This window comes from Mugil cephalus, chromosome 16, assembly GCF_022458985.1.
Source record: "Mugil cephalus isolate CIBA_MC_2020 chromosome 16, CIBA_Mcephalus_1.1, whole genome shotgun sequence".
Taxonomy (NCBI): domain Eukaryota; kingdom Metazoa; phylum Chordata; class Actinopteri; order Mugiliformes; family Mugilidae; genus Mugil; species Mugil cephalus.
The window spans coordinates 3958115-3978765 of NC_061785.1; the positions used below are offsets into that span (position 1 = coordinate 3958115).

Sequence of the window (20651 nt, forward strand, 5' to 3'; positions counted from 1 at the left end):
GAATTCTGCCAAGAAGTGTCCAATATACATCCATCAGCCATAACATTATGACCACTGACAGGAGAAGTGAATATTCCTGGTAGTTTACCACCACCCCCACCACCACAGTGTGACTGTGTGAGAAAATGAATGATGCATCGAAATTTGTGCATCTAAAATGGAAAAGCGCTGTATAAAACCAATGCAAAGTCAAAAAGTACGTATGAGAAGACGATGCGAGGATTTAAAGTGAAATGGCGATAGGGTTCTACCTATTAGACATTAAGATCTTAGCAGAAGGACATTAGCTCGTAGCTCAGTGCTCTTGTGCTCCTCAGTAGTCCCTCACTACCATTATGTTTATGTTACAATTACCAAGTTGTTTTTTTTTTTTTATTACAAGAAGTACTTTACAAGGGTCAAATCAGTGCTTGGAGAAAACGGCAGCAGGGATTAGCTGGAGATGTCCCTGGCTCCAAGGGCAGATTGGAAGGAGCTCCCTTTGACTTGAGCTCGCAGAAAAGGAAACTGCGTGAGGTTGCCTGGAGATTATGGATCCCTGCTTAAATAAAGACAATTACTTCGGCTCTCATAGCCGGGTTCATCTCATTTTAACGTCCCCCGCCCGTGCTTTCTAAAGGCAGAAGCCTTTTTACCGCTTGATTCACGGACGTGTAAAGCTAACAGGTGGCTAAGTGCTGCACGCCAGGCGAAAAAGCAGCGCCGGGTGTGATCTGGCTTTAAGCTATCTATTCCCTGCACCTGGACGCGTTTGCCGGTTGTCGACATCTGTTTTCTTGGGATAATAATGCAGTCGATGATCGCAGTCAGTTCTGTACTCACTGACCCCGAAACTGTTTGGGGAGCGAAGGGTCATGTTGACGCTGTCGATGTATTTGAACCGTCCCTAGAAATGATGGATTACTTCTCTTTGCGCTCTTGCGTGTCACGTACTCCCATCTTTTCTTTTCTTTTTTTTTTCGGGGGGAAGCTAAGCAGCGTCCTGAGATCGATATATGATGCTGAAGCAGATTTTTGGGAATATTTAAAGTTAAACAACAGCAGCACAACAGCACGCAGCCTCCCGTTTTCTTGCGGCAGCGCAGCCAGACAGCATTGTATCAGGCCGGGATCAAAACCAATCCACTGATCCTCTTTCCCCGAGAGGCTCATCCAGCTTTGGAGCCTCTGAGATCCCGCACGATATACGACTAAGACCGCCGCTGCTAAGCCCGAGGATTCTGAACTTCATTTTTTATTTATTTATTTATTTATTTTGTGTGTGTGTGTGTGTTTCTGCGTGTAACCTTCATGTGCACAAGTGTAGATTTATGCTCTACTATTTTAATATTGAGGGGGGAAGGAAAAAAAAGGTGATTAGCTTTTTTCTTGCACCTGCAATAAAGTTCTTTTATTTGCTTACACATGTTACATATCATGACACATATACTCGCATACAATAGAGGTCATTTCATACATCAAATTCTAATGCCTGAATGACAGCTGAAGTAGAAAGTAAATTGTGAATTATTTACTCAATTCTCACAAGGGAGCTAATGAAAAAGCCAGGGGCCTTTTTCTTTCTTTCTTTCTTTCTTTCTTTTTAAATTCGCTGGAAGCAGAGCTGGTGCCGTAAATATTTACTGAAGCAAACGTCTCAGTCGGGGCTCGACTCAGTCAAAGTTTATGCACTGTTTCGGCTCCACTGATTACATCACGGCTCCTCGCTTTAACTCAAACAGTTTCCAGGTAGTCCCCCAAAGCCACGCTGACAGGATTAAGCGCCATGAATCGATGCTCTATTGATTATAGATTGTGTAACAGGAAGCGCAGGGACACGAAGCTCGGCTTTGCCCTTCGAGGGATTTCGCTAAAAGTGTCTCAGAAAGTGCACGGAGGGTTGCTCTGTAATCTCAGGTTGTCAGACCACATGTAGGCCTCCATGGACGGACTTGCCTCAACCGTTGCAATCGGCGAAGAAACAAAATAAATAAATCTCTGAGAAGTTTGGCCTGTACCATCGCACAGTCAGTTACGCTACTCTTGCATCTTTGCGCACTCGTGTGCATAAACATCTGATGAGGCTTCGCCAGCCTCCTTTAACCTCTGTAAGAAGGGTATTTAAAGCCCAAAGCTGTGTGGATCTCAAACGCTGGCTGGCAATCAAATCCTATCAAGCCCTCTTACAGGAGAGGTAGAAGCGGTGTCCGGTCGGACCGTGACTCCTGGCCAAAACCAAAACCTCAGTCAAAGCTTCAGTTTTATTCTTAAGTTTACACAATTTACATCTTTTACACAGTCTCTATGTCGTATAACTATATACATGTGAAATCAAGAACGTTTAAGAGAATAACTTATCTTTTGGAAATTGGAAATTCGATCTAAACCCCAGCGTACATGCATTTCTCAAACAGCTTAAAAAGTGTTGGTCAGATGTCAGTAAAGCTACGTCTAAATCACCATTTCGCCGCACATTCGCCGCATCCACAGGTCTGCAACGGCCTCAAACTCTCCGTTCATGAAGACAATTCAAGTACAAAATACGCAAAAGAATCAAAAAATATATATATATATATATATATGCGTGTCTGTGTGTGTGTAAATAGATAAATTGCATATTAAAAGAAACACAACCTGTCATTGGTAACTTCTGAGGCGAGAGCCCTTCTCCATCTCGGTGTTACTCACGTCCCGGTAAATGTGACCAACGTGCCTTTAACCATTTAAAGGAAAAAGGAAAAACTTTGACCCACTCCTCTGTAGGTATGAGGTTACGTGGTCACTGTCCCTGCCTGCCCTCCACTCCTCTCTTCAGTTCTGCCGCTGCCAAGTGCATTGTGCAACCTATAGTATGACTGTATTGTGTGTTTACCGACTGACCTCGGGCTACTTTAGGATATCCAACCACGGCAGAAGCGTGTGGTTTGTCTCTAAGCTAAAGGGGAGTGTGCGTTGACCGTCCATTTCCTGCGCGTTGTTGCACAAAGCAGACGAAGAAGAAAGTTTTTCGAAAACACGTCTTCGGAGTCGAACGCCTTCTCAGCTTTACTTCCTGGTGAAGCTTCTGACTCTTCCCTCCTTTGAAGAATCTTAGTCTTAGTTCCGGGTCTAATCCAGACCAGACCTCGCTACGCTAGACTAGTGGGCTACGCTGAGCCGGAGCGGACCGACGTGGGCTGGACTGGACTACGCTGGTAGTAGTAGATGGACGAGACCAGGCCCAAGGAAAAGATCCAAGGCCGGTGTTGACTAGGTTAGTCCTAAACAGGCCGCGTCAGTCCAGATCCGAGCACCGGAGGAGACTTAACAGATGGTGCAGGTCTTTGACTTCCCTGCTTCGCCACCACCACCACCGCCACCACCAGCTAAGTGAACAAGATAGGAATAAGAAAGATGTAAAATGATGTCAAAACTTCTCATATTAGAGAGAGTCTGGTCAACTCAACTCATGGGCGCCATGTTTGCTACATCAGAGGTTAGATTCTACAGTGTAACCCTATGGGGCGGATGTGCTATATTGAAATAAATGTCTTATTTTCACCATTAATGGGCCTATAAATGTTATTACCAACGTCTGTCAATATGTAAAAAGGTTCTCATTTAAATATCCCAGCGTCTACTTACTTTAAATATCTTAAATGAGCCTGTAAAATGCTTTGTAGCCCAATCACCTCATCAGTCATGGAGCTGTGTTTTCCTTCTCCTCAGTCTCCATGTTCATCCATCATCGTTAAAAGTTAGAAATTACTCCGAAAAATTATAAATACTCAGAAATAGTGAAAATTAAACTGGTCTTGCTGTTATTTAGCATTATCATTACAGCATTAGCATACTAGCCATAATAACTTAGTAGTAACTGAGGTAAAGTTACGTGTCAATTAAATGTGTCTACCTACATGGACATAAATTACATGAACACATGGGTTTCACAGTATATATGACGCTAGCTGCTACTTTTCTAAGCCTTTAGTCTAGATAACTAGCTAGCATAAGGCTAGCATACGGCTAGCATAAGGCTAGCATAAGGCCAGGTTAACTTCAACCTTCATTCATTTGTAAAGTGGTGTTTTTCAGATCAAGGTTCACATTAATGATGGTATGACTTTATTTTTCCTATAAAATCTTAACGAACGTCAAAGAGAGACCTTCAGATTTACCTCACATAATAGGGAGAAATAACTTGTTCTGTTTTTGTTCACTGGGGAAACGGTGGAGTTTCCTCCGTGTTTTCCTGATCCTGCACTGTGGCATATATTAACTTTTAATCCTACTTTATTCTCTGTTATTGCCACTTCTCTATGGGTGAATATTGGTCAGATGTATCTAACATGATGTCCATGTAACACATCATCAGCATAGAGGAATAGCTCATTCCCTAGTTGGTCTTCTTCTGTCAGATTTTTTTTTACCTTTCTTGGCTTCCTCCTCTTCTAGTCTCTTCTTCTCATCCTCGATGGCCTTCATCTTGGCGTTGTACACCTCAGCCAGCTCGTTCCAGTGTGCCCTGTTGTTGTTCAGGCCGTCGAACATGGGCGTGATCTCTTTGTGGAACCTGGAGAACTCCTGGCAAACGAAGGAAAACGTGATTAATGTTGTGCTTGGAAGAAGAAGAAGACGAGTTAGCCCCCAGGACACATGGTCACGGTTATGGATGCAGCCGGTGTGTGTGTGTTCCCATGTAAATACCATCCTGACTGACAAACAGCTCGCTGACATTCCTGCCGGGGCCTGCTCGGTTCAACGGGTTCATCGCCATATAATTCAAAATGAAGCTACAACAACAACTCTTTAAAGAGTAGGTGTTGAAGAGACACACAAGCTCCTATTACATGACGGTAAAGACCCAAAAATAAGCGCTGCTGCACCAAATTCCAACATGTGGATGCAAACTGTTGCAACACAGACTTTTGCAAAAGCCCATGTTTGCCTTTCAACAGCTATCTTTGCACCATCACCTTCCCTTCATCGTTTGTGGCAGCCTTAGGAAAAAAAAAACGGTGGTAAGAACGTACCTTGTACACAAATGCGCACACGAAGTCGATGAAGCCGCACTGCATCTTGGGTAGCTGCTCAGCACAGTTTCTGTCCATCATGGGCTGAGGGAGACAGACGGGGAAGGTAAATAAATCAGTGAGGGAGCAGATGTTCAACAATCCTGTCAAATGTATTTAAAAAAAAAAAACAATTGTGAAGAAGACACGAGAGAGCAACAGATCTTACAATTGGCTGTTGGTCCAAAACGGATCTCTCCAAATCACCCTGTTCCCAGAATTCAGCGGCGACCATGAGAGCCACCTGGAGATAGATGTAAACCACGACACAGGGATGTTAATGTATAAAATAATACAAGATAAACTTTATTCACTAAGGCAGTTATTCAGTCCTTTCCATACTGCAGTATTTACATGCAGGTTAACATCTCTTGAGAATAAATTAAATGTGGGCATGTGTGCACCCTGAGAGCTCTTTCTTTCTGTTTCTTGTCACCCTCACTTCACATTTTTAAAAATCATCCCACGCAAAGGCTGCAGAGTTCACCCACCTTGCTCTGCACCTCCCAGGGCTTGGTGATGGCTGACAAGTCGCAACCTGTCATCATCATGGCCCTGGAGGAGAGAAGAGAGTGCAAACGAGTGAGCCGGTGAGAGCGGGACGTCGCTCCGCTAGCAGTGAGGACGATCATTATTTGGCCCGTCAGTCAAAACAACATCATTCAAACCGTCTACGTACATGACGATTTCCTTTCTGACGGGGTTGTTGGAAATGTAAGCGGTGGCCTCCTTCTCGTCCGTCATCGGCTCTGTCGCGTTCACGATGTTTTGGAACATGGTTCTCTTTCTGCATGAAGAGAAACAGATGTGACAGAGTCGAGCCAGGGGACTGTACTAAACAAGCACACAGACGGCTTCGATAGAACTGATCCGTGCAAACAGCAAATATGCAGAATCTGCAGGTCGAGAGCCAGGGTTTAGAAACTGGAAGCTTTCTGGTGTTGACCAATGGTCTTAGCCTATTAGCAAGCAAGCAACACTTCAACCGAATCCACTACAGGTTTAAAAAACCTAACCCTAACCCAACATCTGATGTGTTCCCAGACATGAAACCCTAATTAGTCAAAACAGAGGTGGAGGGTAAAGCATGAATGGGCCGCAGCTTAATGTTTCCTCAGCATAGCTACAGTCTCTCCCTAGCATTATGTCATATCTGGCACTAATTGTTGCTCAAAACCTACTTGAAGTAAAGGGCCAGATCAGTGGCGATGATGCAGACATCAAACAAATGCTGCACAGTCTCAAACTGACGCTTCTGGAGGTTGCAGAAGATGTTCAAGCTCTGCAAGAGACGACGGAGACGAGTGCTCAATACCGTGTGTTAACTCCTTGGTCATTTATTTCAGAGAGATGCTTGTTCTGTGTCTTACCTCCTCCCCCATGAGCGTCTTGCTGTACTCCAAATGGTGCCTCTCCATGATGGAGGAGCCGTGAAGTTTGGCCAGAGGAGATGCACTCCTACAATAAAAATAAAAAAAAAAGGTTAAACACACATGCACACATTTCCCTGAGGATATTCACACAAAAGGATGCGTTGACTTGCTTTGTCTGGTAGAGATTGTTGGTCCCTCTGTGGTCTATGTCGTGGCAGAAAGCAGCAGCCACCATGGCGAAGGCATCTAGATCTGAGTAGTACTTCCTCAGCTTCCCTGTCTGAGGGCGAGGGAAGACTGTCAAATTTCTGCCGGACGTGTGCACGCAATAGCTCAAAATAAACAAAAACAAAGAAAACAAATGTTGAATAGTCATTACCTGCAGCAGGCAGAACATGGTGTGGCCCACGTTGAAACCGTGCCTCCAGTTGTGGTAGGTAATGCTACGGTAACCCTTCCTCACGGTGTACATCCACTTGGTCAGAGTCTGGGAGGGAACGATTGGTAATTATTAAAAGGAAACACCCAGAGAAGAAAAGAGAACTAATTTAATTTGAATTGGTTAGCCTGGAGGTTCACATTCAAATGTGAATTGATGCTAGCTTATAATTTTGATAGTTTAGCTAGCATTAGCTGATTCATTGAAATGTGACTCACCTCGGCGGGAACTTTAAACTTTTCCACGACCCCGAGCTCAAAGAACATGCGAATGCCGGCTTTGATGAGGTCGAACTCTGTGACGGGGAAGTCGCTGAAGGAGAACAGGTACAGGCTCTCCCCGTTGACGTTGTCAGCTGGCGGGATGTTTGATCTCTGAGCAGAAAAAGAAAAAATTGAAATAAATAAATGCAGCATGCAGTTCACATCCACAAATCTTAAAGTTTTAATTAGTTTAATTTTTTTCCACACGTCCTGTAAACTGTACATACCAATAGTTTGTACATCTCTTTCTGGTCACAGTCTTCTGGTTCTTGGTCAAACTTCTCCTTGGTGTTCTGGTTAGAAAAGACAGAAAAAACAGTCATCTCAATCGTGGCTCCATTTTCATTCTGTCCACGGCCTGAACTCATCTTGAGCAATTTACAGCTTGAATTCCTCCATACGCCAAAAAATAAATAAAGAATTTTGTGTTTTCAGAAGCTTCAGACAAGTGCTCCATTAACCTTGTAAACTCTTGTTATTTTCTCAAATGCTGCTTGCCAAGTGGAAATATGATCCATCAGACCTCCTATTAGTCCTCTAATAGCTGCTAATGGAGGGCTGCTACTCAAAAAGCTATTCACGGCGCATCGCCACTCCAAATCCCTGCTTTTTATTCCCTCTTGAGCAAATGTTGAGAGATCAAAGGTGCGTGAAAAGAAGAGATGGAAATGTGAAAGAAAGCCGTGCGGCGAAGTGATACGGACCAGGATGGTCTGCAGCTCGTCTTTGGTGCATTGGGTCTGGTACATGAGCATCTCCTGGGCGATGTCTTTCCTCCACTCCATGCGGTTCAGACGGTCGTAGGTGTCACAGTTCAGCACGGACCAGCCCAGGAACTGAGTCAGGGCCTGGAAATGGAACGGAAAAGACAGAATAAGAGAAGTAAGAAATTAAAAAGAAGAAGCAACGGAGCATGTGCATGATTTATTTTTAGTTATTGCTAAAACCTTAATAATTACGCCAATGAATGCACTGGAGAAGATTAATTAGTTTAACATATACTCGCTAAACTAAGGTGGACCCCACTGCTGTTTTGGTATGTTTTTTTTTTCATTAATATGCAAGTGTTGTGGTGGTGTGGTGGTTGCACGCACAACACGACATCTACAATGACACAAGCTGAGAGACAAAGAGCCGACCTCTGTGATCTGTTCGTCGTGCTCGTCAAACGGCTTCCCGTCTTTCCTGTTGAAGAAAGTGGCGATGCCCACTATCTCCTCCTTCTTGTTGACGATCGGCAGCGACAAGCAGTTCTTGATGACGAAGCCCGTCTCGTCCACGGCCTCTTTCTGCAAATCGGGAGTTCAAAATTAGGGACCGGACCGAGCGCAATCCGATGCACCACGTATAAATAAATACGAAACACATGTACCACACCTGGAACGTGAAGAAGTCGTCTGCAGCCACGTTCATCATGTTGCAAATCTACAAGCCGTCACATGGAAACATTTATAGATTTATTATGGGATTTATTGATTTAAGTAGAAAAAAAAAGTTTCATGCAAGAGACTTACGAAACCATTCTCTGCAACGTAGGTCGGCAGCCCGCTGACCAGGGCCCAGTGATCTGCAGGTGGACCACTGAAAAAGGATGAGGATGTGTGTTAAACAGCGCTGACTCGCCACCTTGCATAAAAACGTTCTTTTTTTTAATGCAGTGCTTTAAATGCACGGGTCTATATCACTATTTGTAGCATGTAGACTCACGGTATGACTTTGATTTCTTCTTTCCCCTCCAGGAGGTAGTCAATGATCTTGTAAAAGATGACTTCCTGTGTGAAAAAGCAGGAGCCCGTCAGTGATTACACATCGGCTTCCAACCACGCTATGTAATTAACATATAAAGTGCAGCATTTCATAAAAAGAAAGAAAAAAAAGAAGCTGTTTAATGGAGAGGAAAAATGAACGTTACCCTGCCGTCTGGTGTTTTTGGCCCTTTGTAGGGTTCCACATCTCCCAGTTTCACCGGCCATTCATCATAGAATTCCTGGAGGAGGAAGAAATATATGCTTGAAGCCATATAGGGGATGCATTAATCCTTTGACTTCCACTCTAAGAAATACGATTAATCACGATTAAATATCATTAATTTTTAATCTATATTAATCGCGTGCACCATCAACTGAGTATTTAATTAAAATGTTCAAACAATTGTACAGATACAATATAAATACTGAAGCTGTATGATCATCGGTTTAAAAGCGATGTAGCTCGAAAAGTGTAAATAGATATAAGATATATTTGTATACATGGGCAAATTTGGTGACTTAAATCGCAAAATACAGTGAAAGAATCCCTGCATTTATTTCAAAAACTACTTCCAGTTCAAAGATGCTGCTTATTTTCGATACTTCTTAGGTTCTACTAATCCCAAACACCTAAAGAACTTAATCTTATTTTAAAGAAATTAAGATGCATTCCAACTAAATGCTTGGGTCTCAGGAGGTTAAAACCTGTGTGTGAACCTATTCTGCAAATAAACCAACCTTCTCTTTGGTCATGTCCAAAAGGCCCACTGAGTACCGTTCACATTGCAGGTAGGTTCTCACAGTGTAGAGGGCTTTGTGGAACTGCCTCTCAATATCTGTCAACTCCTCAAACACTTTGCTGGCCGACCAGAGCAGCACCTGGAGCCAAAGAAACAAGCAGTGAAGGGGAAGCGGATGTTTTCGGACACTGAAGGAATAGTAGGAGGCTTGTTCTGTGCATTAGAGCAGGAAATGAACAGAAGTGTCTAAAGATAAGGGAAGACACGCCGGCTCCCTCCTCTCAGCTAAGGATGCGCCGAGCTCGTTGTTTACCTGACTCCTCCTGGATTCCACGTTGAACATGTAGGCTGTGAAATGCTGCAGGGCGATGAACTGGGCGAAGTTCATGTACTTGTGGAAGAGCTGAGGAGCAAATCAGATCAGAGGTTTCAGCACAGCAATCGATTTCAGACGCTTCTTATCCACCGAGGATGTGGTTTCTCACAAAAAGAGAAGTGTACAGGAATCACATGGGGTGTGTCAATCATATATGTGATGACATTTAGATGGGGCAGTTCAGTAAATACTGACTTTAGAATCTCTGAAGTCTTAACACAGATTTATATGGATATAAAACACATTACACTTTAACACCTGATCAGGGAAACATGAATGGATTTTTCTTAAAAATGTTCATTTATTAAAAAGCAGCAGTAGAAATAGTGTGCAGTGGGATATTATTGGGTCTTAGCAGGTAGAGCTCTCCTCACATCTGTTATTCATCCTCTTTAAATCACCACTATGACTCAAATAGTCTGCAAAATAAAACACAATTTCCATCTGACCCAGTTTATTCTTTAGACAACTGCTGGGCCTCAGTGTGAAGATACAGCTTCAGCCCCAGAAGTGAATGTTCTCTGATGCACACCACAGAGATAACGTATCCCTTGTTAAATTATTAGGCCTTTTTTTTTTTTGTCTTTGCATCAAGGTGAATGCTCAAAATCAACCGCACTGAGGCTCTGATTGGCTCCCACTGACATAACCAGGAGCAGTTTGCACCCCGCCGTTAGGATGCAATTGCAGCAATAATCTTTATTTAACTGCACAGTTTGGGGTTTTTTGCTTTGTTTTTTTTTTTTTTTTGGAAGCAGCACCGGGTTGAGACAAAGAATTAATATCACAAGTCACCGTTCCCCCATGTGTCAGACCTGGTGCTGCTGCAGCGTGTTCTTACCGTCTCGTCCTCCTTGGAGAAGGCGTCAGCTCCGATTTTGTTCAGCACCATGACGACGCCGAGGCACTCTTTGTCAGCCATCAGCGGGTAGGTGAGCATGCATTTGGTCTTGTAGCCGGTCTGCTTGTCCACAAAGTCACTGAACTTTTTGTTCTGGGTGCAGAGGAGAAGAAACCACGGTGAATAAAGTGCAACACATACCAGGGTTCCTGCAGAGTCTTAAAAAGTCTTAATAATATCAAAAGTCTTGATAATCCCAATTTAAGGCCTTAAAAAGTCTTAAATACTGGCATATTTTGCATTGTAGGTCTTAAATTACATTTAGTCACATCTTAAGTTTTCGTACTTTGTGTAGGTCTTAAATTTAACCCATAATGGTCTTAGAAAAAGTTTTAAAAAGTCTCAAAAAGTCTTTCACTTGTTCAAACCTGAAAAAACCCTGTATACATTCAAAGTTACATTAATTTTTATACACTTTAGTCTTCTCTTCACACATATATATTGATAGAGTATGCAAAGTAGATTTGTCTTTCCACATAGGAGATATTCTGCTGTCTAGTACAATATAATAATAAATAAACTTCAGTCAGTTGGGGATCTGTTGCAATATTTCTATTTCTTTTCCCAAATGAAAAAGTTGGTTAGTAGCTGTATGGACGTTGCTCTTGGCCACTTTGCTGATCCAATTAATGCAGCATCTATTAGAAGGTGCAGACATGGATGCAAACAATGTTTTTGCACAAAGCATGTCAAAGAAAGAATAACATTGTGTAGAAATTGCAGCAATAATGATTTTTTCACAAGTTTACAGAGCATAAAAATCTACAGGTACTTTATTATTTTAAGTAACACAGATAAAATAAACAGAGATCTCTACAAACTACCCGCTGTTCAACCAGGTGAGGTGATTAGCTTTTCTCCAAGAATGTCCTCGAGGTAGCACAAATTTTTACAACTTTTCACAAACGCCTGATCATCTCTATAGGGACACACACACACACACACACACACACACACACACACACACACACTTCTCACCTGCGTGACATCAGGGACGTTCTGCGGCTTCTTGGAGTTCGCGGTTAAACCCACGATGCCCATGTCCAAGGGGAACACGATTTCCTGCTGCGGGTGGACCAGGTTCGCCTCGTATTTGGACGTCGGGGTCACGTCGAAGAGGCAAGAGGAGAGCTCCGGTATTCCGTTTCTCGATCGGCTTATGTAGTAGCTGACCCGGTCGGCCTGCAGGATCAGGGCGACCCTCTGCAGCACCTTGTGGAGGGACTGCTCCATGGCCACCTGCTTCTGCATTTCCTGGATGAGGTCGAAGATGATGGCGGCCTCTTGCACGGAGTTAACATCCTTGAAGGAAGCGGTGTCCTTGACGTCCACGGGCGTGGAGAAGGCGGCGGAGAGAGCCTCGGCGCGCAACTTCTTGTCGAAGTATTCTTTGGCGAACTGCGGGTTGTTCTCCAGGTATTTCTCCACGCTGTCCTTATCTGCCATTTTGAGTTAAGTTTTATATTCCTCTCTTCTTCTTTTTATTTCGTTAGAAAAGCATCACCCAAGTGTAGGTGCAGAAGGAAGCTGCGCTGTGGCCTGCAGGGTTCGGATGGATCAGATGCGTCAGTGCGAGCGGACATGCATCCTCCTCCACGGTCCCCAAGGGAGTCACTAACGCGTCCCGTGTGTCCACGGACAGGCAGGGCAGGACGGGACCGGTGTGCGGCTTAGAGGCTGAAGGGATCAAAGTGGGCCCTAATTAATGTGACGTCATGACATTAAAAGCCCTGCTCTAAGCGTCCTTAACCCGCAAATCCCAACGCTGATCATTTTATATCCCCACCTAAGGAAGGATGTGAGAGAGGGAGAGTGTTGTCAGGTCAGATGCAGGTTCACCAGGAGACGATTTGTTTTGTTATGAACTGATGGAGAAGAAGAAGGAGATGTGTGGACTTCAGAAAAAACAGCAATCAGCTTCACCCTCACCGATACCAAAGTCCCCTAAGTCCAACCGTTGACTTTCAAGTTGTCTAAAGCTCTTTAATTCCCAGGTATTTGCAGTTCCCACCAGCCCCTGATCTCTACAGCCCCACCCCTCCCATTATGGGACCAATCAAGAGACACATACACCGATCAGCCACAACATTGTGACGACAGGACAGAATAACATTTAAACCATCTTATGACAATATAAAGTTCTGTTGGGAAACTTGCCTGGTATTCATTTGTGTGGATGTTACTTAGACATGTAGCACCCACCTAGACCAGACCAGACACCCCCACCCCATAGTAATGATGCCTTGATGGCTCCTTGATGCCCCCCACTAACACCACTCAAACCCCCAGAAGGTCAGTACCCATCGTCTGGTGAGTTACAACTGTTTTGGAGGCACAAGGTAGACCTACACAGCATTAGGAAGCTGGCTATAATGTTGGCTTTCCTGAATCCTCAAATAACCTTCTCAATAAGCCAATCCCATGTCACTGTTCAGTCCTTGAATGCCACCGTGGAGGAAGTACCCATATAGCAACAGCAGCTGGCACAGGTCCAGATCCATAACGGAAGTCTGCTTTATGTGCGAGCACTCTACCTGTGCTCTAATGAAATCATCACAGAGGTATCGGCCACCGAGCTGGAACGTGGCCAATTAGCGGGACTCAGATGTCTGGGAACGAGGCCCTAAACAAAGGTGGCTGGCTATGATTAACTGTGGTTAACGGCTGGCACGCTGGCAAGACATGGAGTTCCCCACTATTTTCTGCTTTGAGGATTAAGGCGGACTTATCAAGGGAGAACTACAAAAGGAGCGTGGATTTGAGGCATTGTGGAGATAAGTTAGAGCGGCCCACTTCACAGTGGGAGAAGCTGGTTGGGTGTTAGTGTGGGGAAGAGAAGCGTGGGCAGACAGCAGGAGTGTTAATCACTGAACTTCTGATATCCAGAGGCATCAAGCCAGGACAGACACAACCAGGGAATAGTTTGGGGAAGGAAGTGAGAGTGGGAACCCCAACCTGGTTATCTTTTTGAATATTGTGCAATGACAAACATTAACCTTCTTAAACCTTTAAATGGTGTCCAGTGCATCAAAAGCAGTCCACAACTCTAGGGGGCCCTTTCTATCTAAAAGCCATGAAAGATTTCACTAGTTTTGAAAGATACATCAGAACCATGGACAGGCCACTACTGAAAGTCAGTACCTGTGTTATGTTTTCAGACTGAAAGCAGATCTGTATTTTTCTGGATGCACCGTATCTGGTACAGGATGTTGTGTGTTTTTGGGGAAATTGTATTGAACAGGTTTACAAGGGTTACGGTTACAAAGGTTACCTTGCCTTAGTTTGCTTTGAACACTGGGACATGCAGAATACACAACAAAATAGGGCGCAAACTGGCTCAGTGATGTCATTTACACCAAAATATTTACTCTGGATTGTAACATGTAGTCCTATTAAATGTCCCAGCTGCAGCTGACGCCTATTCTTTAATGATGAACTCTTAAAGAAACAGAATTCTCCTCAAGCCCCATGTGGTAGGTCTGCCTCAGCTCTGAGGATGGTATTGGTATTGGTATACATGGGTGCATTCGCTGATACTAAATATATATGATTTTCATCCACTGGCCGCCCTGTGCTGCTGGAGTTGCTGCAGACCCGTGCAGCCCATACATTGCCTCACATTTGTTGTCATGTTATTCATTGTCATTTTCGTCATGTAACAGGAAGGAGAAAAAGAACTATCAGCTCCACATATCGGCTCTTAAAAATCTGCACCAATGCTGATGAAAAAACGGTATCGGCCCTAAAAAATTCATATCGGTCAGTCTCTACTATGGTCATCCACCTTCTTTCTTTCTTCTTTCTCTTGAAAATGGGGCAGTAGGGGGAGGTAGACCACATGGTCGGATCTGGGGTTTCTCCATGGCCCTGGCTTTATCACTGAAGGTGAATATAGTGCTCAGTCGCTAGGGATCATAACATCTGGTCCTATCAAGCAACCTACAAAAGAGCAACCTCTGGGACTCAGTGGTCCTAAACCTTTTTTTTCTTGAAGCTCTCACTTTTATCTACATTCAAAGCTTTCTTCTCAGCTTGAATCCATAATGACTCCTGATATGACTTGCAGTGTTAATCCTAGCATATGAATTCAAACATGCTTCCCTGTTCAGTTCACAGACCGTAGAAAACCTGTGTTTTTCTACAGTCTGGGGTTCAAACTTCTGGAATCTGTAATAGGGTCGGTAGAAGAGGGGCCCTGACGGGGGTTAGTGGAGTTTTGTCGATACCCTCCAGAGCCTTCATGAGTTAGAGGGAGTTTGTGTCTTTAGGTTACAGGGTGTAGTGGTGTCTGATTGGGTTATGTTTTGTTTGGACAAACTGAAAGACCCACAATTCACTGTATGGATCCACATGATCCACTCACCAGAGCTCCAAAGTTCAAATGGAAGCCGAGCTTTGAGTCATGAGGTGTTTTGCTCAATCCACTACTTCTCTGTAGGATTTATAGTAAGTTTCTAACTTCATCAAAACCGCAAACCACAAGCCTCCTGCCTTCAGCAGCCTGTTGACCTGTACGCTCCTTAAAAAATGTTCAACACAAACCCAGCAGAGTAACATACAGAGCAGTTCTTGGCCAATTTTCACGATTACGAAATTGTTGCTCTGCCTCCTGGCCAAATTCCAGCTGCTAACATTTTTCCGCACAAGAGTGATTGCGCTGTTTTTTTTTTTTTTTTCTTTCAGTTTTGGTTATGCAATCTGCAGATGTTTGGCTGCGCTGTGCTCCTTCATCCAAGCGAGCCCTCAGAGGAGTGGTTATACGATCTCAGTGCAAAACAACAGCATCAATTCATTTAAAAAAAGCAGAAATTGGACATGGCAGATTTGATTCAGATGGAAAACAGGCCCCTGTCAGGGAGGAGAGTAGGTATTTGTTGCACATAGTGATGCGCTTTTTAACTTTGCAAATCCAAAAAACAGCAGAAAGAAACAAGTTGAATGTGATCCTGGAAAAGCATCTTCCAAACACAGATGTTCTTGAGTCATTTAACTTTGCAGAGGTGTCAAAATGCACAACTGATCTCTGATGGATCCCTTACATGACAGCAGAAAATACTTCTAACAGACCCGGACAGGCGTCATCCATGCGGATTAATCCTAGATTTTTGATACGAGAGAACGTTTAGGGCAGATAAACTGAAGCTCACGAAAATGTGCCGCATCGTGTTTTTTTTTTTTTCTGAGAATGGACTCTGTCCACAGCTGACAGGGACACGGAGTTACACCGGCTGATGCAACTGATACTTTGATACATTGATAGTGGCTGTAAGGCACACATAACAAACGTAAAACACACATAAAAAAAGACTTTAAGTGCAGTTTTTGTGCTTGTACGTGTGTGCGTGTGTGCGTGCACGCTCATGCTCCTTAAAAAATAGGTCACATTCACCACCTTGTATTCTCAGAGTGATTGTGTAACTCAGTGTATTACAGATGTGTGTTTGCATCTATACGTTTTACTTCTTATTCCAGATGACCTTTGATAAGACAAAAAAAAACGAACAAAAAAACAACAGTTAAAAACAGTTACAGAAAAACACTTTTAGGGGTGGGAGTGGGGTACTGAGGGGAACGCGTAAATCAATAGGGCCGGGGCCTACAGTTATGTAAATGTTTGTCCAATAGAAGGAGAGCTAGCTGTGGGGGGAACAGGGGAGGTTCAGGTCCCTACGAGTCATTATGCAATATCAGCCAGCTGCATATAAGGCCGGGTCCAGAGTGGGGATCAGGGGATCGCTGTGAGCTGCCCATAACAAGGTATGTACTGAGAGCATTTCCAGACTTTTGACCAACTGAAGCGAATTTCTTTTTTAAAAAGTAGATTGTGAGACGTCATTTTTAAGAAATCCTGTTCGTCTCCATTGTCTACCTTTGCGGTTTTGCCTTGTTTTCTGCGTCCGCCTGCACCCACACATCTCGTTTCTCTTTTTTTTCTGCTTCTTCTGTGGTAGAATGCTGCTGCGGTGTGTTGTAGCCCTCTGCCTTGTGGCCCTGTCCTGGGCACAGGACTGCCAGGTAGCCAACATTAAGGTCATGCAGGACTTTGACAGAACCAGGGTAAGTTGAAAACACAAAGATTTGTTAACTTTTTAATAAAATTTTGCAGATTTTTGCAGATTTTGCAGACCTCTAAACGAATCATTGCATCCCTGCCCATCGTCGCGTTTAATTAAAAAAACGTGGACTCCTTCGTTACAGTATGCAGGCACGTGGTACGCCGTAGGAAAGAAGGACCCAGAGGGTTTGTTCCTTCTCGACAACATCGTGGCCCAGTTCACCATTAGCGAGGACGGCAAAATGACTGCCACAGCTAAAGGCAGAGTCATCATCCTCAAGTAGGTTTCTCAAGCTCTGGGCTAATTGGTCAACATTAGCGTGCTTTTTCATGTTTTTGTCTCACGCGTTTTCCAATATTTCGCCCCCTCTCAGCAATTGGGAAATGTGCGCCGACATGATGGCCACCTTTGAGGATACTCCCGACCCCGCCAAGTTCAGGATGAAGTACTGGGGAGTCGCATCCTACTTGCAGACTGGAAGTAAGTAGCAGAACGGTTACGTCCCCACACTGAATAGGACCTGACTTGAGTGTGAATCGGCTGCTCTCTGGGTCCGCCCACGCGGAGAAGGGTTTGCAGGTGCTAGGAACACTGTTGATCATCAATCACCAGGACCCTGACCCTGGAACTCTCAGCCAATGCTTTAGGAAAAAGGTTCAGCACGTCCTCTGAAATAAATCTGTTGACTGCAGCTTTGGCACCGACGTTAAGCATGTTTGTGATTTACGGTACCTCGGGGGTTGATCCCAGGCCTTTAACCAGACTATTATTACCCACGACCCATTTCTTTATACTTTCACTCTCAGATTGCGAAACAGAGTCAACAACACATTTTGTCCTTCGGTGAACCGTTTTCGATTCGGCATCGATCTAATCTCTCCCCTTCCCTCCCTCACCTCAGACGATGACCACTGGGTTATCGACACCGACTACGACAACTACGCAATCCACTACTCCTGCAGACTTCTAGACTCCGACGGCACCTGCTTAGACAGCTACTCCTTCATATTCTCCCGTCACCCGACCGGCCTGAGGCCGGAGGACCAGGTCACCGTCGTCCAGAAGAAGATGGAGCTGTGTCTCCTCGGCAAATACAGACGCGTCGCACACACCGGTGAGTCGGACTCATCCGAGTTCATGCTTATTTGTTTTTTTCCACCATTTACTGATCCGTGCTCTCTGGGTCGATCAATAAGGTGAAAGACCAAGTGAATGATTGATTGACCTGAGTTGTGTAAACCCTCTTGTGACCGACTTGATTGACTGACGACATCATTCTGAAATCAATGCTGGAAATACATTAGACATTTAGACTTTTAATATAACTGATCTAAAATGTGTCTCTGCCCTGCAGGCTTCTGCCAGGAGAGCGGATCTCTTGACCCACCGAGCCCCCCTTCCTAAGAGCCCCCCTTCAACCACCACCTCCACCATCCGCCATCCGCCATCCACCCCTGAGACTGTGGACTGGTCTCAGACTGAATCCCACTTCTTCCCTTTTACCTCTATTTTATGTCTGTCTTGAAAAGGGAAAGAAGCTTGTCCATCTTTTAAAAAAATAAACTAAAATGGGAAACTTCAAGCTGCAATATTCACAAGAAAAGACTTTTCTTCGTTAAGTGTTTCCATTAGTTAGAGTTGCATGTTGTATTTTTTTTTTCTTTTGTAAAGGAAAATTGCATAAAACAAACTTTAAATGTGAACCGATGCTTCCTCTGTGATGCCAGTGAGAAAACATGTCAGACAGTAGCGTTGTCTGGAATTACCCCTCTCATAAAATATCTCCTCTTTAAGTGAACCTGGACTCTAAACGCCACGTTGGCTAAAAAGAAAAAAACAGGTTTCCACGTCACTGAAGGTACGGTACGCATGGTACATTGTAGCACAAATGCACATAGACCTTAAAACATGCACAGTTACTATATTTAGGCGTACAGTAAGTAAGTCAAGGTTGTTTCCTAATGCCAAGATGTGAACTTGATCGAGTTTTTGAAATAAAAACCTTAAAACAACGTCACAGAGTTTGCTTCTGGGTTACTCTTTAGCTATTTCGTGTTGGATGTGATCTGTAAAACAAACAAACAAACAAAAAAAAAAAACGGGGGCATGACATGAGCTTCCAGTAGCACAGTGGGGCTTAACGCTCGGCAGAGGAGACTCCCACTTGATCAGCGGGAGATAGAAAACCTTTGACCGTTGACTCATTTCATTGTTTGTTCTGTAACACTGAGCTTTCTGACATTTCCTTTCATCACTCGGCAGTTTTCAATGAACTGTTCCAACATTCAAAATGTCAGCGACCTGGATTTGGATGACTTAATCTACAGCCAGGGTGTCATTTTAGTTCAGGGGAGTCCAAAAATGTCCTCCTTTGCTTCAGTGTTCGTTATGAAAATGGTTCCATTTAATAAAATATCCTTTTACAAAACATTTTATGAACCTGAAGTGCAATTCTGACATATTACTGCCATCTTCAGCCCTATTTTTGGCCCCATAGTTTTATCTATCTTGGACTTTCGTCTGTGATTTTAATCCCATGCGAATCGTCCACGTAATTTGCAATGTAAAAATTTCACCACAAACTACCTACCATAATTCTGGTAACACAGAGGTCCTCTGATAAAACTAATCCAGTGTGAATCGACACATCTCTGTGATTTAGAGGTGAGTTTCTACTTTTTTGAAACTTTTGTTTGATCTGTATTTTTTTTTCTCTCCCTTGTCTCTTAAGAATTATGAAGAACGTGCTATAATTCAAAGTCTGGACAGAAGTTACAGCCCAAAGTCAAGATGTCGCTTAACTATTGAACCGTTTAGACGGATTAAACCATTAAACCAACCACTAATGTGTTCATCTGCAAAGGTGAAGCTGGTTTAAATACCAACAGGTCGTTGGTAATTTCTTCCAGAGAATAAAAAGTATCATTAGTTTATATTTACCATCGATTATATTTTTGCAAAGTAATTAAAACTGTCTCTGATGCAGTGGGGTGAGATGGAAAGTAGCAGAGCCACGACAACAGAACGTAAGTTTGAGTAAAACACAGAGTTCTTTTATCCTGTGTCAATGAACCACATGAAATTGACACATAGGGGTTAATATCTGAATCACAGGGACGTTCTCAGTTAAAACCAATCCAGTGTGAATATAGCTTAAATTGTTATATTGACTCTTTGTAAATTCATCCTGCAGGGCCGGGATGGAACCTCTTGCAGGACTCTTTTGGCCCACGGGCTGCATGTTTCGACACTCCTGCTCTATAGTGTTGTCAGCGGGATGTTTTCATTATTTAGTTGTTATTTGTTGTACCCATTTAAGGTGCTTTTGACTTTTAAGTGTTAATTCTGGATATAAGGCAACATGTGGAGGGGGTTTGGGGTATTGGCGATGCACCCATTGGTTTGAGGGAAGTAAATAGTTGTATTTTCCCCCCTCAAAGAGCCAAACAATGGCTTGTTTTGCATGTCCTGGTGGTTGATTTCCCTTGAGAGCTGCCTACAATTTAAATTCTTTATTGTTATATAATACAAAATAACACGCTGAACTGATTAGCACCAAATATTTCACAAATCCATGGTTCCCAGATGTGGAATCCAGCAGATTTTCATGTAAACGATTTCCACATCAGGATGATAATCGGCCGGCTTAATTCCTGCGTCCGGTACGTGATTAAGGACACTGATCAGCCACAACATTATGACTACCCACAAGAGTAGTAAATAAC

General features: G+C 43.6%; 2 protein-coding genes across 2 annotated transcripts; one reads left to right on the top strand and one right to left on the bottom strand.

The window, feature by feature from the left end:
- Nucleotides 1–1361: 1361 nt before the first annotated feature.
- On the bottom strand, nucleotides 1362–12660 carry pde6c (phosphodiesterase 6C, cGMP-specific, cone, alpha prime). Its single transcript, XM_047609666.1, has 22 exons — nucleotides 11849–12660; nucleotides 10811–10963; nucleotides 9907–9996; nucleotides 9592–9732; nucleotides 9018–9092; nucleotides 8813–8877; nucleotides 8620–8686; nucleotides 8483–8530; nucleotides 8245–8394; nucleotides 7810–7953; nucleotides 7333–7398; nucleotides 7061–7216; nucleotides 6783–6890; nucleotides 6574–6683; nucleotides 6401–6488; nucleotides 6212–6312; nucleotides 5710–5817; nucleotides 5522–5585; nucleotides 5200–5274; nucleotides 4992–5075; nucleotides 4389–4542; nucleotides 1362–3344 (listed from the first exon to the last, which is right to left on the bottom strand). Exons 1-22 carry the CDS (start codon nucleotides 12314–12316, stop codon nucleotides 3283–3285), a joined length of 2577 nt encoding a protein of 858 aa, XP_047465622.1. The 5' UTR covers nucleotides 12317–12660; the 3' UTR covers nucleotides 1362–3282.
- Nucleotides 12661–16561: 3901 nt separating this feature from the next.
- rbp4 (retinol binding protein 4, plasma) lies at nucleotides 16562–18938 on the top strand. The gene is made up of 6 exons (XM_047609919.1): nucleotides 16562–16627; nucleotides 16822–16927; nucleotides 17069–17205; nucleotides 17300–17406; nucleotides 17828–18040; nucleotides 18281–18938. The coding sequence occupies exons 2-6, from the start codon at nucleotides 16823–16825 to the stop codon at nucleotides 18328–18330; spliced, it is 612 nt and encodes a 203-aa protein (XP_047465875.1). The 5' UTR covers nucleotides 16562–16627; nucleotide 16822; the 3' UTR covers nucleotides 18331–18938.
- The last annotated feature ends 1713 nt before the right edge of the window (nucleotides 18939–20651 follow it).